General features: G+C 37.2%; 3 protein-coding genes across 4 annotated transcripts; 2 read left to right on the top strand and 1 right to left on the bottom strand.

The window, feature by feature from the left end:
- The first annotated feature begins 1,612 nt into the window (after positions 1-1,612).
- LOC102217479 (apolipoprotein D-like) lies at positions 1,613-2,643 on the top strand. Of its 2 annotated transcripts, XM_023335990.1 has the most exons (5): positions 1,613-1,632; positions 1,730-1,862; positions 1,936-2,057; positions 2,129-2,214; positions 2,322-2,643. In XM_023335990.1, exons 2-5 carry the CDS (start codon positions 1,743-1,745, stop codon positions 2,561-2,563), a joined length of 570 nt encoding a protein of 189 aa, XP_023191758.1. In that variant the 5' UTR covers positions 1,613-1,632; positions 1,730-1,742; the 3' UTR covers positions 2,564-2,643. The 2 variants fall into 2 exon arrangements, with proteins under 2 accessions (XP_023191758.1, XP_005814965.1); XM_005814908.2 differs by lacking the exon at positions 1,613-1,632 and having other exon boundaries at positions 1,640-1,862.
- Positions 2,644-3,849: 1,206 nt separating this feature from the next.
- LOC102217221 (apolipoprotein D-like) lies at positions 3,850-5,485 on the bottom strand. Its single transcript, XM_005814907.2, has 5 exons — positions 5,403-5,485; positions 5,190-5,323; positions 4,436-4,557; positions 4,246-4,334; positions 3,850-4,169 (listed from the first exon to the last, which is right to left on the bottom strand). The coding sequence occupies exons 2-5, from the start codon at positions 5,307-5,309 to the stop codon at positions 3,928-3,930; spliced, it is 573 nt and encodes a 190-aa protein (XP_005814964.1). The 5' UTR covers positions 5,310-5,323; positions 5,403-5,485; the 3' UTR covers positions 3,850-3,927.
- A 5,204-nt stretch (positions 5,486-10,689) lies between these two features.
- Positions 10,690-13,615, top strand: LOC102216976 (apolipoprotein D-like). The gene is made up of 5 exons (XM_005814906.2): positions 10,690-10,775; positions 10,886-11,023; positions 11,817-11,938; positions 12,039-12,124; positions 12,213-13,615. The coding sequence occupies exons 2-5, from the start codon at positions 10,907-10,909 to the stop codon at positions 12,446-12,448; spliced, it is 561 nt and encodes a 186-aa protein (XP_005814963.1). The 5' UTR covers positions 10,690-10,775; positions 10,886-10,906; the 3' UTR covers positions 12,449-13,615.
- Positions 13,616-20,953: the final 7,338 nt, after the last annotated feature.

Below are 20,953 nucleotides of genomic sequence, written 5' to 3'. Positions count from 1 at the left end.
AGTTTTGAAGACAAAACTAACTCAAAAGTAACTTATCAGTAATTTATAGGAGCTTGTTTTAAGTAAATAATTCCTTAATATTGATAACACAGTACTAGTTCCTTTGGCAGATTATTTCTCCCATAACATGAAAATATTGTCATAAGTGATTTTATTTACCAATGAAAAATACTTTTTCATCAATACTAAAGAATGATTTAGTTTAAACAACCTCATATACCTTGCTTAAAAGTTACTTGTAAGTTAGTTTTGTCTTATTTTAAGTGTAATAAATATTTGCACTAGAAACTAGACTAAAAATGAATAATAAAGTGTAAATGTTTGAACTCTTGCTGTGTGTAAAACATCTACATGATATATGAGTTTTACTTTTTGAGCTGAATTATTAAAATACATCAACTTTATCATAACATAATTTACTGAGATGCGCCTGAATGTGGGCGTTCAGAAGTCAAGTGGATTTTTACTGAAAAAGCAGAGCGGAAACTACAAATAATGGACTTAGGAATTAGGAGAACAGGGGCTTTAGGACATCTAAACCGCTAATTTAAGAATCTCTCAGGTGTAAGCTTTTTATAAGGGATTCCTGTCCGTGTTGTTTGCACCCAGCATTATGGAGTCACGGTGAGGCGAAGGGATCAGAGCCGGTTTAACCTCAACAAACAGCTACAGCTATAAATTCTCTTGGGTAAGAGGAGACAACGTCCATCTTCTAACTACAGCAACAGTCCGTTGTCCGGATGAACTGCATTTTCTGCCTCTGTCACATGATGACCTGTTCCTGAGCTGTAATCCCTCTAATTTCAAAGCCTTGTGTTTTTCACGCCTTAAGGGGGAAATCTTGTTTGGGTCATGATTATTGTGATATCATGGCAGCCGGGTAGTTTTCTTTTTACATATCAGTAAATCACAAAACCCATGCAGCTAAATATTTGGCTAAAAATGTAAGAATAATACATGAAAAAACAAAAAAGCATGTAACCTGTAACTATGCTTTCAAATGCTTTTAATATAACAAAATGATATAAAAAAAACTATTTGGTTCTGTTGTTGGACTGCAGAGCTTTTTCTGTGACAGACTGCTGTGTCCGAGGTGCACAAAGTAGCCTTGTAGGAGATCCTTCCTCCCAGCAGCTGCTTGACTCTGTAAAATAACTAAAACGTATATTGTTGCCATTTAATTTAGCTTTTCTTTGGTAATTCTTATTCTAATTGGACATGAAAGATTTGCCAGTATGAAAACGGTTCAGGTTCAGGTTCATCTGCCTGCTCATATTAAATGCACTTAGATAAATGTATATTTTTATTGGACAAAAACAAGAAAAAAAGAGGAAAAAATTAACGAAGGTAATAAAAGGCCTGTAAAAACTACTACATAATACACCGCTGTCACACAGGGAGCCTCAGAGATCATTTTTGTAAACAGTTACCTAAAGTATTGAAAACATATTTGTTCAGCAGCCAAGGTCTGTTTGGTGACAATCTGTCTATCTTGACATGAACAGGTGCCAAAAATCTCACACCTTTATAAAACAAAAACGTGACATGCAGGTCAGATCTGGGGTCAGCAGTCGACCTCCACTATAAATACAGCAGCACAACGCTGAACGTCACAACTACCCAGTAGAACAGGTAGGAAACAACAGGGATCTACTCCGGGATTTTACTCTGGCGATTCTCCTTTTGTGTAAATTTAGGTAAAATTCAGAATCTTTTCTACTTCTTTAAGGTTTTGTAGAAAGATGAAGTTCCTCCAGATGTTTTCCTTCACTCTGCTGTCCGTTCTGGCGGCCAACTCTCAGATCATCATGCCTGGCAGATGCCCCAGCGCTGCTGTTCAGCAGAAGTTTGATGCTGCAAGGGTGAGCAATCCTTTAGATGAAGCAGCAGAACAGAATGTGGTTTGTGTTGACTGTGAATCTGCTTGTTTTGCAGTATCTTGGTAAATGGTATGAAATCCAGAGGATGTCCCACACGTTCCAGAGCGGCCAGTGCAGCACCGCCACCTACAGCCTGCAGAGTCCTGGAGTTGTCGGAGTCGTCAACAGGGAGCTGCTGTGAGATTTACTCACTCTCACTTGATCAGATGTATTTATAAACACCGATTTAAGATTTTATTTGATTTCAGTGCAAATGGGACCATTGATGTAATCACCGGCACCGCCAAACCCGACCCCACTGAGCCTGCCAAGCTGCTGGTCTACTTCTTCGAGGGTACAGACCCTCGTTTGGTTTCCACGCTCATTTTAATCTAGTTGTGTGTTTAATCCAGCTGCGGTGGAGGTTTACTCACAGCCTGCTGTGTCTCTTTGCTCCTCCAGACTCTCCTCCTGCTCCTTACTGGGTCCTGTCCACAGACTACGACAACTACGCTCTGGTCTACAGCTGCACCGACCTCAGCGAGCTCCACGCCGACTTCGTGTGGATCCTGAGCAGGCAGCCCACTCTGGCCGACCAGACCCTGGAGGAGCTGCACGGCGTCCTGCGGTCCATCGGAGTCAGTGTGGACGAGCTGCTGGTCACCAACCAGGACGCAGATTACTGTAGCGCCATGAACCAGTAGAATGAGATTGTGGCGTTTGTATTGATGCAGAATCTTTATTTGAGCTTAATTTAATAAACTTGCATGTCCAAAACAAACAATGTGGTTTCAGTGGTGTTATGTTTTTTAATTGAAAATGTCGCTTCAGTACATAAAAGGTTAACTACAATTAATGTTGAGCTTTGCCAACTAAAAATCATACATGGACACGTTTTGTATTTACTCTGGTTATTTTTCCCTGACATTGAAAATTTTCTGAGGCATTATTTTCACCAAAAACAGAAAATAAATTGTAAGGTTGCAAATACTTTTCGCAGAACTGCATATTAAACTCTGTGTGGATAAAACAGATGATGAATCAAAATCTTTAGATGCAGTTCTTCTTTACAAAGCTATTAAATGAATCATTAATGACTGAAACTTCTGTGTAAAACAACAGAAATATTTCTGTAGCATTCTGGATAAAGTTTGACTACTTTTATCAGCAAAAATGTATTTTCTACTAAATAAACTTTGTGCAATATGTAGTCATTTGTTCCATGGAAGTTTTATGAACAAGCTCCCCTATTTTATTAAAATGTGCCTGAAGGAAATTTGACTCCAAGATGCTGTGATGGTTGAACAATCCCGCCACAGGATAATGAAATGCCTGTTAAAAGATTTTCTCATAATATTGAGCATCAGATGAATTTTGTCATCTTATGAAGCGACAGGATTTTCTTTATTTGAATTAATTGATTCTAAAACGTATGTCAGACAGTTTTTAAGCACTGACCTTAAAGTCTACTGCCATCAAAGAAATAAAAAATAAATCTAAGTGGCTGTTAGTTATTTAGTTTTTAAATCAATGTCAGGTGAAAACTGGCTATACATTTTTATTTACAAATTAAGTTTTTTTCCCTATTCCTATGCAACCACTTATGTTTTGCCATCCCAATGAAGGATTAAAGTTGTTTTAATTAATGCTTGTATTTTCATAATAATGGTATTTATTGTTTTATATTTATTGACAGAATTCACATATTTCGCATTTTAACTTTTTGTCATTATTTAGCCTTTTACTTGTTTTTAGCAAGATACATTTTCCATAACTTTTAAAAGAATAGGCAATTATTTACAGCAATGTTAATTAATATATATTTTCCCTGCCAAATAAATCAATCTGACTTAAAGATATAAAAATAAGCTTTAAATGTAACTTTTACAGTTTAAACTGAGTGTTAAATGCAACCATTGAACCAAAATGATGAATAAAAAATACCTTTTTTGGAATACAAGAATCAGAAATTTTATTTCCACAAAATAAAATATAACCACGTAGAAGACACATTTCTTTAAACAAGATGATGCTCCTCATGGGGACGCTTTCTTAACACGACTCCGTCTCACTGGTTCATGGGACTGCAGTAAGTCTCGTCCTGAACGGTGGCGGCCATCTTGTCCACGCTGACACCGATGGAGGACAAGATGCTGAGCAGATCCTCAGTGGTCTCGTTGGGCAGAGTGGGCTTCCTGCTCAGGATCCAGGACAGCTCCACGTGGAACAGGCCGTATTCTGTGCAGCCGTAGATCAGCGTGTAACTGTCGTAGTCGGTGGACAGAACCCAGTATGGACCGGGAGGAACGTCTAGAGTCAAAACAGCAGCAGGAGAATTTTAAAGATCTTGAATAAATAGACTCATTTCTGAAGGAAAATTGCATACCGTCGGAGAAAGAGACCTCCAGCTTGGCCGGCTCAGCAGGGTCCTTCACTTTAGCTGTGCCAACAGCAGAGCTGATGGTTCCATTGTCACTGCAGGTTAATAATAAACAAATCAGTTCTGTTCATGATTAAAGGCTGCAGGACTTTGTTTGACTGGTTATGTTCAAAAACAAGCAGGACGTTTTGCTCACAGCAGCTCTCTGTTGAAGACGCCAACGACTCCGGGACTCTTCAGGCTGTAGTCGGCGGTGGCGCATTGACCTTTCTGGAACGTTGTTGGCAGCTTCCGGATCTCAAACCATCTACCAAGATACTGAAGAGGAACCACAGTTATTAAACCTCAAACACAAGGAAAGCAGCAGCTTAGTTACGAAACAGGACTTTTGAGTTTGTCTCACATGTCTCACATCATCAGAGTGGCGCAGTAACTACTTACGTTTACTGGAATACGTTTTTGGGAAATAATTACTTTTTATTTGTCGGTATATTTGACTTTTATTTCAGTCATTTTAATTTGAAGTATCGCTACTATTAGTTGAGTAAAACTTCTGGATTCTCTTCCCACTGAATAAAGGACAAACATTTTAACCAAAAATTCACCAGATGGAGACCCTTATTAGTCTCATAATTTTTTTATTTTTTAAAGAAGCTGATTTAGAAAAATATTTCTTTTGCCTTATTTTATAATTATTTTCACTTTGATCTATAAAATACTAGAATTTCTGCATAAATTTATATTTTGGTCAATCTGATGATGTCATTTAAAAAATATTAAATAATTGATCAGTTACTCAGTACTTGAGTCGCCTTTTTACCAAATACTTTTTTATTTCATTTTTTGGCTACTTTCTACTGTTACTTGAGAATGAATATGTTAAAATAGTGCTGCTCTTACTCGAGTACAATTTTTGGCTACTTTATCAGATTAGATCAAATTTTGCTCACCCTGGCAGCATCAAAGTTGGCCTGGACTGCAGGATTTGGACATTTTCCAGACCTGAGAAGCTGGTCGCTGCCTCCAGCAGCAAGCAGCATAGTCAAAGTAAGAATCTGCACAGCGTTCATCTTGTCGCCTCAGTCTGAAAAGAGTAAAACAGAAAACAGCAGCTGAAAGACGAGTCAAAATCCAGCTGCTTTAGGAAGGTGTCGACTGCTCACCTGTGTGAAACCAGAAGAAGTGACCACATCCCGTTTCTGGAGGCTTTTAAAGACCCAAACGTCTCCAGTCTTCAGCCCCTCCTTGTTGTTTGATGAAGTGAGAACTGGCACCTATTCAAATGAAACAGACTCTCACCAAAGATATTCACCTCCACAAAGTTTGGTTACATCATTAGTCTGGTACATGGTGAACTCATCTGGACTCGAGTAGCTTTAGACATTTATTTAAGAAAAACATAAATTTGACTGTAATTCTAATTTCTACAAAGGCTGCAGAATCTTGCAAGCAGGCTCACATTTTAAGAAATGTTTTTTATTTAAATTTGACTGCCTGTTTGCATCATAATCTGAAATAAAGTTAGAATGGTTCTTGTTATAAAAGTAAAATCTCCAATGTAAAAATATATTTCAACTTTCAACCATTTTACAGACGAGGGGAAGATTTGTTTTGCCTGACATGAGATTAAGCTTTAAAAGGCATGTTGATGAAATAAAATATTAATCCATAACCAAAAAACACAACAATGATTTTATTCCATTATTATCTTTTAATTTTCTGTGGTTTCTTGAAAATTATGGAAAAGACTTTCTACTGACAAGGTTTATATCCAGTCCACTAAATTATGGAGTTTTAACTTCATTTAGTCTAAATTAAAATAACTTTACAGTTGACTGAAAGTTGATAAAACCTTAAGTAAAAATGGTTTGACTTTCAAGCATTTCATCCAAAAACATAGAAACCTGCAGGTCTGGGTTGCTCAGAAAACAAAATAAAATGAACAAAATAGTTACATCAGTGCATATAGCAGTTTTTGTTTGTAAAATCTACAAAACACTGTTAATCTGTTCTTCTCTGCTCTTGTTGCATCAGATTAGGACTATATCTGCAAATTAACATGACTTTTTCTATAATAGTTGATTAAAATGTTAAAATTTTTGAGGATTTGTGGATGAAACTGGAAAGAAACTTCATTCTAGAATAAAAGGGAGATCAATATTTCTGCTCAAAATCAATGCTGCTTAGTTAGGCTACAAGAGGAAACTGGTAAGTTTTAAAATGATTATAAAATCTTCCAGCTGTATGCGCAACACATTTATTGAACTCACCAACCTTCACCTGAATCTGACCTTCTGCTTTAAAAACATCCAGACCCAAAATGCTTTTTGTGTTGGTGGAAAATTACATACAATATACGTTTTAACCATAAAGTGAAATGCTTTTCAGTTAATGGACAACGAACGAGACGTTACACAACCGACTGACCTGCTTCAAGGTAAATAAACTTAGATAACACAAATCTTCTGAGGTTAGGTTTGTTAAATAATTTACTCTTGTTGAATATATCATCATCTAAAACTAACAAAATGTCTTCTGAAGAATTATATTGATTTTGTCTCAAATAAAGAAAGCCAGTTGTGTCAGTAGAATAGCTAAACAATTGCAATGCACAAGTTTCAGCCTTTTTTTGTTGCTTTTTCAACTAAAGGAAAAAAAAAAATTAAATTAAAAATAAAACTAGACAACAAACCCAACCCTCCTTTGCATCTCAGCTCCCCAAAGTCAACCCCCCCAATAAAACCAAACAAAAAACCCCTCCGGTATCTACACCCATATTCATAACCAAAGCAACAGATCTCAATGACAGGCATAATCAGCTGGCCAAAACCTCCCTAAATGTTCATTTTAATTCAGAAGTTTGCCTGTTTCTTTTGTTTTGGCTGAAAAATGTCTTACGTATCTTCTAGAAGCATCTTAGAATAGTTTGCTGGGATTTCGGCCCATTCCCGCTGGCAGAACTGGTGTAACTGGTTCTGGTTTAGGTCTTTGCTCCCACACTCTTTTACACTCATACCTAGAATTGCAGATAAATCCAAACATGGATCTTGATGTCTTGAGTCATATTCAGTTTGTAACTTCCTGATTTTCACATAATGTTTTTTCCTCATGGTGCCATCTTAGTTTGTGATGCGCAGCAAAAAGAATCTGATGCTGCAGCTCCTGTACAACAGAGGAGACGGTGTTTGCAGCCTTGCAAGCTTTTCTCCTAAAAATGCAGCTATAGTACTTCTATAAACTCTACTTTAGCATTCTATTGATTTTATTGTCTTTCTTTTATTTTGTCCTTTCCATCTTTTTATTGTTTATTGATTTGATCTGTACAGCACTTTGTCGCAGCTGTTGCTGTTTTAAAGTGCTTTATAAATTAAACAGTAATAGTTTATGAGTAGGGGAATAGTTCAACCACAAATCCTTTACGGATTCAACTATAAACTCGCCATATCCAGTCACTATTGCAGTTTCCTGTCTTACAGATTTAAACACATTTCTCCTTGGGATGTTCTTTGAATAACCATCATAGCGGTCGGTTCAGTTCAGGTGGCAGATCGTCCTCGAGGTTTTGATCTCAGTCATCCCTCAGCAGCAGCAGGAAACATTCTCAAGCTCTAGTGCACCTGTGTTGCTGCTCACTTTCAGGGTTTTCCGTCCTCCGTTTGTGGTAATGTACAGCTTGTATATATGTGTGCACAGCTGCAGGGGCATCAGCAGCAAGGCTGCATTTGCTCTGGCACGTGAGTCTTTACCGCAGCCGTTACACAACCTTTTCTTTTAGGTGTGGAGCTGAAATGTGAACCAGCAACAATTTGCTGAACACAAATCTGCTTTTTGTTTGGTCAATGAAACAAACTTTTATGCCTTAAAGGCTAGAAGATAAAAGATAAAATTCTGTCATTTTTAAACTTTGAAAACTTTCTTTTTGGATGAAAAAAGAAACAAGTGCCTGGTCATGAAAACTCAATATGAGGATATTGTTTAATTTCCAGAAAGGTCCGCTGATTTCACATTACTCACGCATATTAAAGCTCCTCTGCTGCCCTCTAGTGGAGAAAAACACAGAGCCAACTCTCATATCTGACAATCTAAAGGTAAAATATGTTCTGTGGTATGATTAATTCAACAACACAGCCAACCTGATATTAGTATTTCAAACAAGAAACTATTTCAGTAAGTCAGTGCTCCTTTTCTGCTCCAAGTCAAAACAACAGATCAGTGACATATTGTTGCCTTCACAAATCACAAGATCATAGGTCCAGAGGGTTTCCCTAAGTATGCTTCTGGATGAAGGTCACAGGAAACTTATAATTGCCTCCTGGCGTATTGAACTCTTAAACTGGAGTACCTGGAGAGAACCCACTCATGCACCAGGCGAACAACTCCATGCAGGGATTCAAACATATTACTGTTTTGCCGAAACATAATTGAAACAACCCTGCAATTTTATAATTTGTGAAACCTCACGGGACAGAATACCAGCACAAAAAAGAAAATCCAAATACACAACCTTGTGATGAGATTAAAAGTGACCAAAACTCTCCTCAGGATCCACCTTTGCATGCTGCATCTTTAATACATTTCTCAGCTCTTTGATATTTCCTCATTATCCTGCAGCCCATTTGGCTGTGCGCTCGCTTCTTTCCTTGATCTTCTGACCAGTCGAGCTCATTGCCTCCGTCCTGGCAGAAAGCAGCCACTGCTGCTTTAACGGGGCTTTGATGTGTCTGGCTGCAGCTAACAAGTCATTCCTCCCTGAAATACAAGCTGGATATATTAGCTGGAAATTGAGCCTTTTGATCTTTTTTCTTCTTTAGTTTAATCTTGTTTGTTGTCGGAGGGCTTTGTCTGGAAGCAGACAGTATTTAATAGATTTCTGCATGTAAATCACTGTGTTAATTTTAGAGTCTTTGTGTTATCAAACAGCAACAGGACCTTTCAGATAATAAAATGCCAGGTTACCAACTCAGGTTCTAGCAAACACTTCTCATTTTTATGGTATTTAAAGTTTCCTGTGAAATTATTTAAAGTTTTTAACCTTGTCTTTGTATGTCTTTGCTGCACAAAATCCATTCCTTTCAAAAAATAGCGAGAGGATTAAAAATATTCATATTCCTTGAACTTTTCCACATGATGTTGTCTTGAAACCACAAACTTCAGTATTTACTGTATAACAATAAGAGTATAAAATTATTTATAGTGATGTATTGTTAGCTTATCAGGACTTTATATTGTAAAATGAAAAGAAAACAATGCAGCATTTTTAAAATCTTCATAAAAAAAAAAAGAAGAGATATCTGAAAAGTGCGGTGTGCATTTAAATTTAACTCGTCCTATCATACCAGACCAAAATTGAACAGTCTGGCCAACATACAAAACTTTTTATTTCCCCTCGAACATTTTATCGCCAGGACAAAGTATGGTGGTGGCAGCAGCATCCTCTGGTGTGCTTTTCTTCAGTAGGGAAAGGGAATCTGGTCAAATTGAAATCCGAGAGATTAAGCCAAATAAACCTGGAAGAAAACCATTTTGCGGCCACAAAAGCCTGGGGAGCAGGTTCATTTTCCAGCAAGACAAAACAATAAATCCCTTTGGAGATTAATATATTCTTTAATTTAATTTAGGTCAATTTAAAAGATTTCCATTAAAAATCTAATGGTGCGTTCACACCAAATGCGTTTTGAGCGTCAGGCGCGTCTGGTTTACATTCAAAGTCTATGCAGAGGCGCGTAAAGGACACCGTTCGCGGCGCGATTTGAACCGTTTGGAGCGTTTTGACGCGTCAAGAGCGTCCAACGCATCCAACAAATAGCCCAGCAACGGAAAACAAGAGCTACAGCAATTTTGAAGAATCTGACGCGCCCTCGACTTGCCTCCACATAGTTTTTGAATGTAAACCAGACGCATGAAACGCTACATGTAGAGCAAAATGTCGAGCGCTTGCATTCAAAGTGCACAGGCACCGAACTTGAAGCGTAAACTGTCTTGGGAAGGCAGAGCATTTTCAGTCAGAGGCATTTTCATCTTCAGTGCAGTACAGACTGCTGCAGAAAATTCCAGCAGCCATTATGATGTTCAATAACTCTTTGAAGAATCTAAATTAATGAGTTACAACAACACTTCATTTCCCTTTGGGATTAATAAAGTATTTTTGAATTTGAATATACCTCACCTTGAACATGGAAAAAAAATCTTTGAAATAACTGAAAGAAACCTTGTCACGTAATGGGGGTATGCACACTTCTGACTGTAGATAAATCAGTGGAAAAACTGAAAAATTAGGATAAAAAAAGCACAAGTTCCCATTGCAGCCCACCTCAAGCAGCAGAACCTTCTGATAACTTTGTGACATTCCAGCCAGAGCGTCACCCATGACTCTGATTTGGTAATAACCGACTTTGCGCCAGTAATAAAACTGGAGAAAGACAAAGAATCTCATTGATTTCAGAGATGAGCAAAAGCTTTGTGGAGAACAACATCTCTGAGTCAAACCCTGAGATCTCTGAGGAGAGAACACGGATCCACAAAGAAGAACAGAACCGGTAAGATAAATGTACTTTCTCTGACTAATTTAAACAATCCTTTGTTTTTAAAATGTGTAATATTTGTAGAATGGAACTGAATAACAGCAGCTTTTGTTGCTTTTCTGCAGGTGACGCTGCCTGCTCTTACCATGAGGGTGTTTCTGGCTTCAATTTTTGTGCTTCTAATCCCCATCATTTGGGCTCAGGTTCCCCACTGGGGTCCGTGTCCAGAACCAGAAGTCCAGCCCGCCTTCATCCTTAAACAGGTAACAGAGGATTCCTAGCATGAGTCCAAATTGTCTTTGATTGACCCGATTACAAAAGTTTCAACAGCAGTCAAGTCTCACAATTTAAGTTGCTTTTTTCTTTTCTTTTTCTTACCAAACATTAGAAATAAAGAGCATTAAAAATATTGCAAAACTCTAGCCTGGTGTCTTTAAAAATAATTTTACAATAGAGCAAATATTAGTGGCGTTAATATTTTTAAAACCTGTTTGAAAAAGTGAATTTAAAACATTTGTGCAAATCTACTTGCTGTCTAAACTGAGAAATTATTATTACATGTTAAAATTTTACAAGTAATGCTTCACATTACAAAATGCCAGGAATGCATTTATCTGGAATTGTTAAAAATAACAAAATCTCACTGTGGTAAATTAAAATGACATTAAATAAGATGGAATACATTGAACAATGAATATGCAGTATTTCAAAATCAAAAATAGTTCATGCATTTCTCCTATTTTAACACAAAAAAGCAACATCTTATCATTTTATCTGTTCTCAAACATTGCACAAACTACTACTTAACTGAAATGGAACATAAAGTGACGCTTAAGTGCAGACTCACTAAGATATTCTCTAGCATATTGTCCTTGAGGGAAAAAAAACCTGAGAGTGCAGGGTACTTAATGACTTTCCACTGCAGATACAGAGCGGGCCTGAAAGCTAACCTGTCGCATGTTTCTGTAAACCCATTACAGTATGTAGATTTATTCATAGTCTCCTCTCACGCCGCTCTAAATTGCCTCTGAACCCGTGTGTCCCTGGCCCTCGCAGTTCATGGGGAGATGGTTTGAAATTGCCAAGCTGCCGGCCCAGTTTGAGAAGGGCCGCTGCATCGAGACCAATTTCACTCTGACGACGGACAACTCTATTCGAGTGGTCAGCTCGGAAATACTGTGAGTCACTGCGAGCGGGAACCTTGTGGAAATGTGTCAGGAGGTGCTTGTTGGCACCGTTTAGCGCTGCGTAAAATCTCTGTGTGTGTTTGTGTGTCAGAAAAGGAGAGGTGAGGAAAATTGTGGGGACCGGAGTGATAGAGGATCCAAAGAATCCAGCTAAACTGGGAATAACCTACTCCTACGGTCAGCGGGAATACACCGGAGTAAAAATGACCACCTCTTGTTTATGTTCTGACCTTTGACTTTTACTCTCTGTGTCTATTCAATGTAGTCCTCCCCTACTCCCCTTACTGGATCCTGTCCACTGACTACGTGAACTTTGCCCTGGTGTACTCCTGCACAGACGTCCTCAGGCTCTTCCATGTGGACTTCGCCTGGATCCTGGGCCGCACCCGGAGCCTGCCGGACGCCACCGTGGAGAAGGCCAGGGAGACCTTCGCCACCAACAACATCGACGTGACCCGGATGATCCCCAGCAGGCAGCAGGGATGTGACAAAACTCTCTGAGGCTGCGGCGGAAAAGCAACACAAGATGGCGCCGTTGCTGGTGGAAGAAGAGAAACGATTGCAGGTTTTTTTTTTTCTCCCCACTCTTTACTTCTACAGAGAAGAGTTTTAATATTTTATTGCAGTTGTAATGAATAGAGTAATCTCAGCTGTTTGCTTGCTGATTAAAGTACATAATCTGATATGAGAAAGCTTTATGTCTATCTGAAAAATATTTGCTAAAACATTTAGTCTTTTTTAATCAAACATCTCTTATTAGACAAGCCTCAGTGGACTTAGATGAATTTTATTAGCAGGAAACAGCAGGTTTTTTTTCCAGTGAAAACACATGATACTGATTGATCTATTAGTCTCTCAAACTGCAAACATGAAGGATCTCATTAGTCCTATTAGGTTCAGGAAAACATGATCTCTGTTGATTTTTTGACAAATTAACGTGAAGCATTTTTCTGGGATTATTCACCTCAACCAGATGCCAGTTTTGTTTTTGATGACTGATATAAAACCTTTGTGGAATATGTATTAAACTGCAGAATATAATCTATGGATGCCTGAACAATAAAATGTGCTACTTGGAACATTTTAGTCTTCAATTAAACAATTTGCATAAGAGAATAAAAATGTTTTGAAAGTAAAAACTGTCTCAAAACAGTTAATATTTTATTAGATATTGAATCTCAGAAATTAAATAAATTTGCTGTAATTTTGTTGCCATTAACAATGTACTGATTTTTTATTTTATTTTTTCATTATTCACTTTTAAAACAATGTGTTCATGCAACCATTTACTGTCTCAATTACTTTTTGTTTGTAGCCAAAAACTCTTATCAGATTCCTGGTGGCTTTTAACTTTAAAGCAAAAAAAAAAAAAAAGACTTTATATTGAAAAATAATTGATAGTTAAGGTCAAGATTATTCACACCACTTACAGATTTTGGTTTAAATTATTTTTTAAAACTTTAATCAACAGTCTTACTGGAAGTAAAGTACATGTCTTTTTTTTCTTTGATGCTCTTTTGATGTTGTTTTATTTTCTTTTGAGACATACAAGCACCATAAATAAACATTTTTGGTTGAATGAAAGTCATTTAAAAATGAAATCTGCAGTAATTTTGAGTTTATCTGTACCTGAGCTTGCAGACAAAGTAAATAACCTTGTTTTAAAAACAGCGTTTGTGATTTTTACGACATTCAGCACAAAAATAAAAAGAAATAATAGGCATAAAATGTTTACTTATAATAGGTATTTGCAAGTTTAATAGATGAAGTTAAATTATTGATCCACATTTACATGTAAAGAGGAAAAATATATCTGACTAAAAGACAGCATTTTTCTTCAGTTCAGTGACTTGTGCACCTGTCTTTCTAACACTTTTGCTGTCTAGATTGCACAAACAAAACAGGACACAGTTGTTTTTTGCTTTATATTTGCATAAATTTCTGCTATATTGTTGTGGCAGTTTTCATTGTTCAGCATAATAAGGAGGGGGAGCTGTCAGAGGCCACGCAGGTGGCGAAGAGCTGCGATGAATGATGCTCTCCAGGATGCATCCTGGTGGGTTTTCAGCAGCGGTGTGCAGAGTGTTCTCACACACACACACACACACACACACACACACACACACACACACACACACACACACACACACACACACACACACACACACACACACACACACACACACACACACACACACCAGCATAAACATCCATAGTTCCCTTCAATAACAACTCAATGACTCAACCTACAGAGGCTTTGTAGAGGCACACAATTATACATGAAACTGTAGATTTAATTAGATGAAACTTACAGATCACGCTTGCTCACTAAATCTGAACAGCTCTGTGGGCTTTCCACAGTGAGCAGGCTTGGGCTGAGTGGGAGTAAAACCTGGATCATAGGGTACACAGCTCAGATGTGGCACTTACCCCCATAGAGAAGAATGTAAACTCCTCAGATATACAAAGAGGGGCTCTGCCAGCTTAAATACTGCAAAGAGAAGACAGGAAATCCTCTTAAACAATGTCAGGCTGCTAAAGCAAGCAGATACCAGGACAGAAATATTAAAATAAGTTTATAAAAACTGGAATGTTTTAGCTTCAGTATATTTTACATAATAGATTAACAGTAGGTTGTGCATAATTGTGAATTAAAAAGTAAATTAACCTTGGTTTCAAAAGATAAAACCAGCTCCTCTGAAAATAAATAACTGGTGAACAAAAGTCCTGGATGGATAAATCTGTGGTTGATGATTCTTGATTATAAAGTAGTTCATCAGATAATTTAAGTGTTAATCAGGAGCCAAATTGCAGAAAGTTCATTAGGAGCTGCTGCACAGAATAACAAGCTGTATACTGATTGAATCAGGAGCAGAGATTAGCAGCAGGAAGAGTTAATGATGGTCTAATAAAAGTGAGGGGCAGCGCTTTCTTCTCGTCTGTTGTTTCAACACTGTTTTCTAAATGTGTTTTTTAGTTGTATTACCAGTAAAGAGCAGACTGGCTTTCCTTTTGTTCCTGTAAGATGCATATTTGCTGTCTGACAGGCTGGGGGAAGCAAATACTCATTCACACGTGAAGTTTTTTTCACGTATGTTAAAAGGTAAGACACAAACCATTCTAATCACAAGCCTAAAAATACAAACATGTCGGACTAGTTAAAAGATATTTCTGCAAATTTCAGGTCAAACATAACAAATACTACAAATGACAGACACTAGTATCTAATTCTACTTATTGAGGTATTAAACCCAAACCCACTTAGAGGTGCAGCCAATCAACGGCAAGGAAAATGAATGCCGCTCTTCGATTCGCCAGCCCATAGCGTGTCAGTAGCATCCAATATAAATTTCTCTTTTCAAAGCTGCATTTTCTTTTGAATATTTTAGAAATTATTTCTAAAAATATGTATTTGAATTTTCAAAGAATAATTTGTAGTAAAAGTCACAAAACAAACAAAAAACCCAGGATATTCATCAACACTATATCACTATAAATTGTCTCTACCAACATGTTATCGAGAGACTTCTAGAAAACTGTACTCCAGAGACTATATTTATTATTCAAACAAATCTCACAAAAAACATATATAAGAAACCAAACTAACAAAAACGGAAAGACAAACCATAAAAGATCAGAATATGTTTGACGTGAATAATGAATAAATATTCTTGAAGTTTTTCTTCAACTGATTCAAACTTTGAAAGCTCAAAGATTTCCACACTTTTCCCAAGAAAAAGTTCTTTCAAGCCTGATATCTAACTCCTCCTCTGGGAAATGGGATTATACATGGTAGGAGGAAAACAGAAGTTCAGTTGTGGACCTTTTTTTTTTTACTCTTACTATAACCAATAAAACAATCCCAGCTGTGTGGACAAAACTATCAAGAGTCTCCTGAGACACGCTGGCAGCAACCGCCTGCACCTCACCTCTGTTTCCAGTGCTGGGAAATATCACAACAAAAGTTTATCTCTCAGAACAGCAGGGAAAAGGGAAATTGTTTTGGCAAAATCACCCAACATCAGAATAGCTTTAATTTAAATTTTCAAACTTCTGACTTTCAGGTGTTTTTGTAAGTTTTTCCGTTGAGTTATTTTTTTGGACAAAGTTTATAGGTGTGTACAAAATACTTGAACAATATATTGACATGATTTTTATGTCTTTTTCCTTTTCTTGAGCTCAAAATATTAGAATTTGAGAGCAAATCAAAACAATTTGTTTGGAGGTAGAGTTGAGAAACTACAACACAAAAATAAAACAAAATTTCAAGATGGAATCTGAAACTAAAGTGTCAATCTTTCTATGCTACTATAGATTCAATACCAATACCAATTTGGCTGAAAATGTCAATACCAATATTATAAACTTCTACATTATGTATGAAGTTACTGAAATTAATATTTTGATAATATTCTGACTTATTGAATATGGATGTATGTTTTAATCCCTATTAAACAGGAAATATTTGTTTACAGTGAATCAAACATATCCTCTAAAGTCTTTGACATATCAAAACAACAGTATATGCATATATGAAAATGGTTACATATACATATATATATAATTTACACATGATTCGCTTTAAAAACGCATCAAGTCACAGATAACGTATCTGAATAGCTGAAGATTCAAAGATTTAAAAGGAAAGGTTTCAACATTGTTGAAGCAAAGAGTTCTCTGTGTCTTTATGGTTTTAATCTTGCGGCTGCAGAGAAAGCAAAGTTATTCTGCTGCAAAAACACAATATACTGGAGGTTACCCTGTGCATGACCTGAGAAGAGAATAATGTCACATCCAGGGAGTCCCCTGTGTCACAAATAAAAGTGGTGGGGGAGAAAATCCTACACTAATCATAACAGCAGTTTCATGGGAATGAAAAAGTAAAATGAAAGCTCATATTTTTCTCAAGTCAATAACAGCCACAACAAACTTAAATTATTTAAAATGGCTGATACTTCAGTCTATTTTTGCAGTGTGCATCCAGCATTCCTGTGCAGCTGGATGAAAAGCTTCAGTCCGGTCTCTGCTGGGACGTGGGAAGCCAGAAAGCAAAATCTTTGTTCTGATTGCATCAGCTTCTCGTTGTGCAATGAGACTTCTGAGATTTGGTTAGAAAAAGATTATTTTTAAAGGATTCAAATACACAAAATTACACTTTAGCAAGTTCTAGGCTTAAATCTACAAGTACTGATATTTCGAAAGAGTTTGATAAAACTTTACACTCAGTGACAACGCTCTAGGATGTAACATTTGTTAGAAATGTTCAAATGCATTATGTCTGTTCCAGTTGGCTGAATTGAAGTGAACTAAGGAGGAATCTGTCATGTTCGGATGGGGAATTGTCAGTCAGGGCAGACTGAATCTATTAGCGCTCAGTGATTAGCTCCTGGGCGTCAGAGCTCTTCTGTTTCCTCAGCAGGAAATCTCTTTACTGGCCTTGAAACCTACAGCATTCCCCGCCCCTCTTTTATAAAACCCCGTTTCATGCCGGAGTGTGATCCCTGTCCCAAGGCTTCGCTTCAAACAGCCTCGGTTTCACACCATGTGTGACACAGATTCGACGCAGACCCCTCGGCGGGAGCAACGTGGATGTGTTTGGTGCGAGGCTCATCCGAGGTGACAGCGTTTATTCCCCTCTGATGTACATGTGTGCCATTTTACTGCCTCATGGACACGACTTCTCAATCCTCCCTGGCCCACACATTATTCATAAAGAGATTTTAAATGTTCATTAATCTGAACAATCAGATGCATAATGCGCCTTGGTTCTTCCTCAGTCACAGCCGTAAATGGCTTTGGCGGTTTGGCCTCATTTACTGTATGTTATGAAATATCCAGGCTACAGCAGCTCTGTGGAAAATAACTTTATTGGATTGTGCATCTCTCTCTCGAAGGCTTCATGAGGCTCTTTGCTTATTAGCATCTTAAAATGGCACTATTGCTATAGATGTTTTACTAGCTAAAATATCAATTCAATCTTTTGTAAGAAACAGATTTAGGGTGTAGTCTGGTAAACTCGGTTCAATTGGGGACAAAAATTGCAAAATTTGTTACATTTTCAGAACTCTAGTTTGCATTCACACTGCACTGTGTCAAATGACTAAAACTAACTGAAAAACCTGTTCCCCCCGTTGCCTGTGGGAGCGCTGCACCAAGAACTACTGAAGGAATCGACACAAAACCAACTTTCTTCTTCACAAAAAGTACACAAAAACGGAGCAGTATCAGATTTTAGCGGTTGTAGGATTTCTTCATTGATATACATTATTAGACTGGACATCGCATGTTAGCCTCTAACGCTAGCTACGCTCCTGCAGGTGCCATTACTACGTGGTGAGTCTGTCCACTAAACCAGGCTGTTCTAATGCAGGATGAGCAAGAGTCACAAAAATGATCGCAGCGCCTTTATTTCTTATGCAATTTCTATAAACGTGGCTTAAATTAAAGATGAGAAAATTGATGATGTTTGTAAGTATTCTCCCTTGATATAAATCTATAAACTGTTTGGTTTCTATCAAGATGCAAGAGGACTAAGAAAATTTCTCCATCCTATTTGATTATTATGTTTAAACAAACGAGGCAATTAATTCAGTTTTTGCCATTTATTAAAGGTTTAAAAATTACAGCTGCTGCAGAGCGCCACAGCAATGGGACAATAAGCTGATAAAAAGTTGTAAAACAACTTCAAACTATTTATATTCTGCTTTTCCTTGCTTAGTGTTGGCATGCAAACCCGTTGATACGACAACCAACACAGCATCTTCGTTAAGAGAGAACAGAGAGTAATATATTGACCAGAATGTCCTGCACTGTAGCTAACTTCCTGCTTTTGAAATTGTCTCTAGTCAGGTTGCATTCAGACAGGTTTTCTACCGTTTTAAGAGTCCACTTCAACCGGTTTTTAGGCGGATCAGAGTTCGGTTTTTAAGTCCGTTTTGGAAATCAAATTTGCATTCAGACCTCAAAAACTCGGACTTTCTAGACAAATGGATTAGAGTCTGATTCAGGAATCTAATCCTGGGTTGGTTTGAATACACCCTTAGAGATTTGATCTTGTTTAATTTCAGAGAAACAAATGATCTTTCTGAATGTAATGTTGATGTTCATTAATTTTGACCAAAATATGAATTGCATCAGCTGTTTATGCAGGTTATAGGGATGAAAGACAAACTTGTGGCAGTTTTCTCACCTTAAAATCACATTTTATCACTTTTCTTTAACTGAAAATATACTCTTTACACTTGTGCAATTAAATTACTGATACAAATACAAAATGCACCTAAAAAGAGGAAATAAGTTACTTTAAAGTGCATGCACAGCACCGGCACCAAAACATTTTAAAAAACCCAACATTAAACTTGATATTCTTGGAGTTTTATGTGAAAGAATCATGTAAAGCATGCTCCAAACATGTCGGCGATCGTTTGCGTCTGATATTTTATTTAAAAGGACGTGAAAATAAAAAGCTTCCAGGTGTCTGTGCTCGAGAGAACAGCCCACTGAACTCAAAAACCCAGAACACAAAACAGAAATTTGTCTGGAGAACCAACCCCATTACCTTTGCTGATATTTAATTCAGCCAACTGTACCATGTTGAATTAAATAGAGCTTGGTTCCTCAAGGAACTCGTGTCAAAATAGAAATTCTAGTAAATGATCTACACCAAGTTTTTGCTGCAACATTTTTGCTTTATCTTTATATTTGTTGTTCCATGGGTCCATTATCCATTGATCTGGACATTGGAAAACATATATACTGGAAACATTTAATTCCCTGGTTCCACAACGTCCCAAAGATGATTGTGGTTTGACAGGTTAAGACAGTGTCTTAAGTAAAAAAAATGCATAAAAAGAAAATAAACCCTTATGTGAACCAGCAACTAACTAATTACACTAACAACTATGCTGTCCTGAATGTATTTAGCCTTATAGGAAACGTCCAAGCTCAACTCCACCTTACAAGTCATTCCTTGTGAGTTTTAGAATATATTTAAGCCTCTGGAAACTAAGCAGTGGTTCTTTATGTTTAATGTATCAGCAACAATCCTGACAATAAACATGGTAAGCATAATGAAAAGTTTAATCAATGGGTACATTGTTTGCTATATTGTCCTCTACTGCAGATAATTAGGTTCATAAATATTTCATTGGTGACACAAAGGCTGCGTCTGACAAACTGTCGGTGTTCATTTTGCTTGCTAGAGAGAAATGTTTCTCTTGTCCCCATGTGAAAAGCAAACATCTCCTACTGCAGACACTAATCAACATTGAATTGAAAAATCTCTTGCCATATGTTTTATTTTAGGTGTTGTATATTATTGAAGACTTTGTTAAAGTGAAACCTTCTCCTCACAGAAGAGTTGGTTAAACACATCTGTGTGTTTGTTTTTCGTTTTATGGATGTGGAAAGACAAGATGGAAAAGTATTTTTTTGGACATGTGGAATAAAATCTGCTACATTATCCCTGACATATCACATTCACTAAACGTCTGTGCCACGGTTGACATACCTTCTACCCTCGTCTTAGGGAAAAATAGCCACGATCCACTTCTCCAGTTAGCGCTAGATACATAGGCTAAGTTACGTTTTTAGTTTGCTTTTTGATTCACACCTCCCAAACAAACTTTCTAGTCTAGTTTGATTAAAGCGGATCAAACAGAGCTGGTGTAAATGCACCCTCAATCGGCATGCTGGATGCTTGAAATTAAAAGTGAAACTACCAAAACATCCTGTCTGAATAATTTGACCAACAACTGTCCAACTACACATACTTTTAGTATTTAAATTTCGTTATTAGCTTATCAGTTGATCCTTTGATGTGAAAAGAAAATTAAACGAGACGACATAAAAAAGTTATATACCTGGTTTTGACGCAGCAGGACACTATGACATGCACACCATTAATCCCAGTATGCATGCCGTATTCAGACTGAAAGTGTATAAGTGGCACATCTACATTAAAACATGACAGGACTTCATTCCACTTTCCTATGCTCAGATGCAGCC

This window comes from Xiphophorus maculatus, chromosome 6 (genome assembly GCF_002775205.1).
Source record: "Xiphophorus maculatus strain JP 163 A chromosome 6, X_maculatus-5.0-male, whole genome shotgun sequence".
NCBI lineage: Eukaryota > Metazoa > Chordata > Actinopteri > Cyprinodontiformes > Poeciliidae > Xiphophorus > Xiphophorus maculatus.
This window is presented reverse-complemented; position numbering and strand designations above follow the sequence as displayed.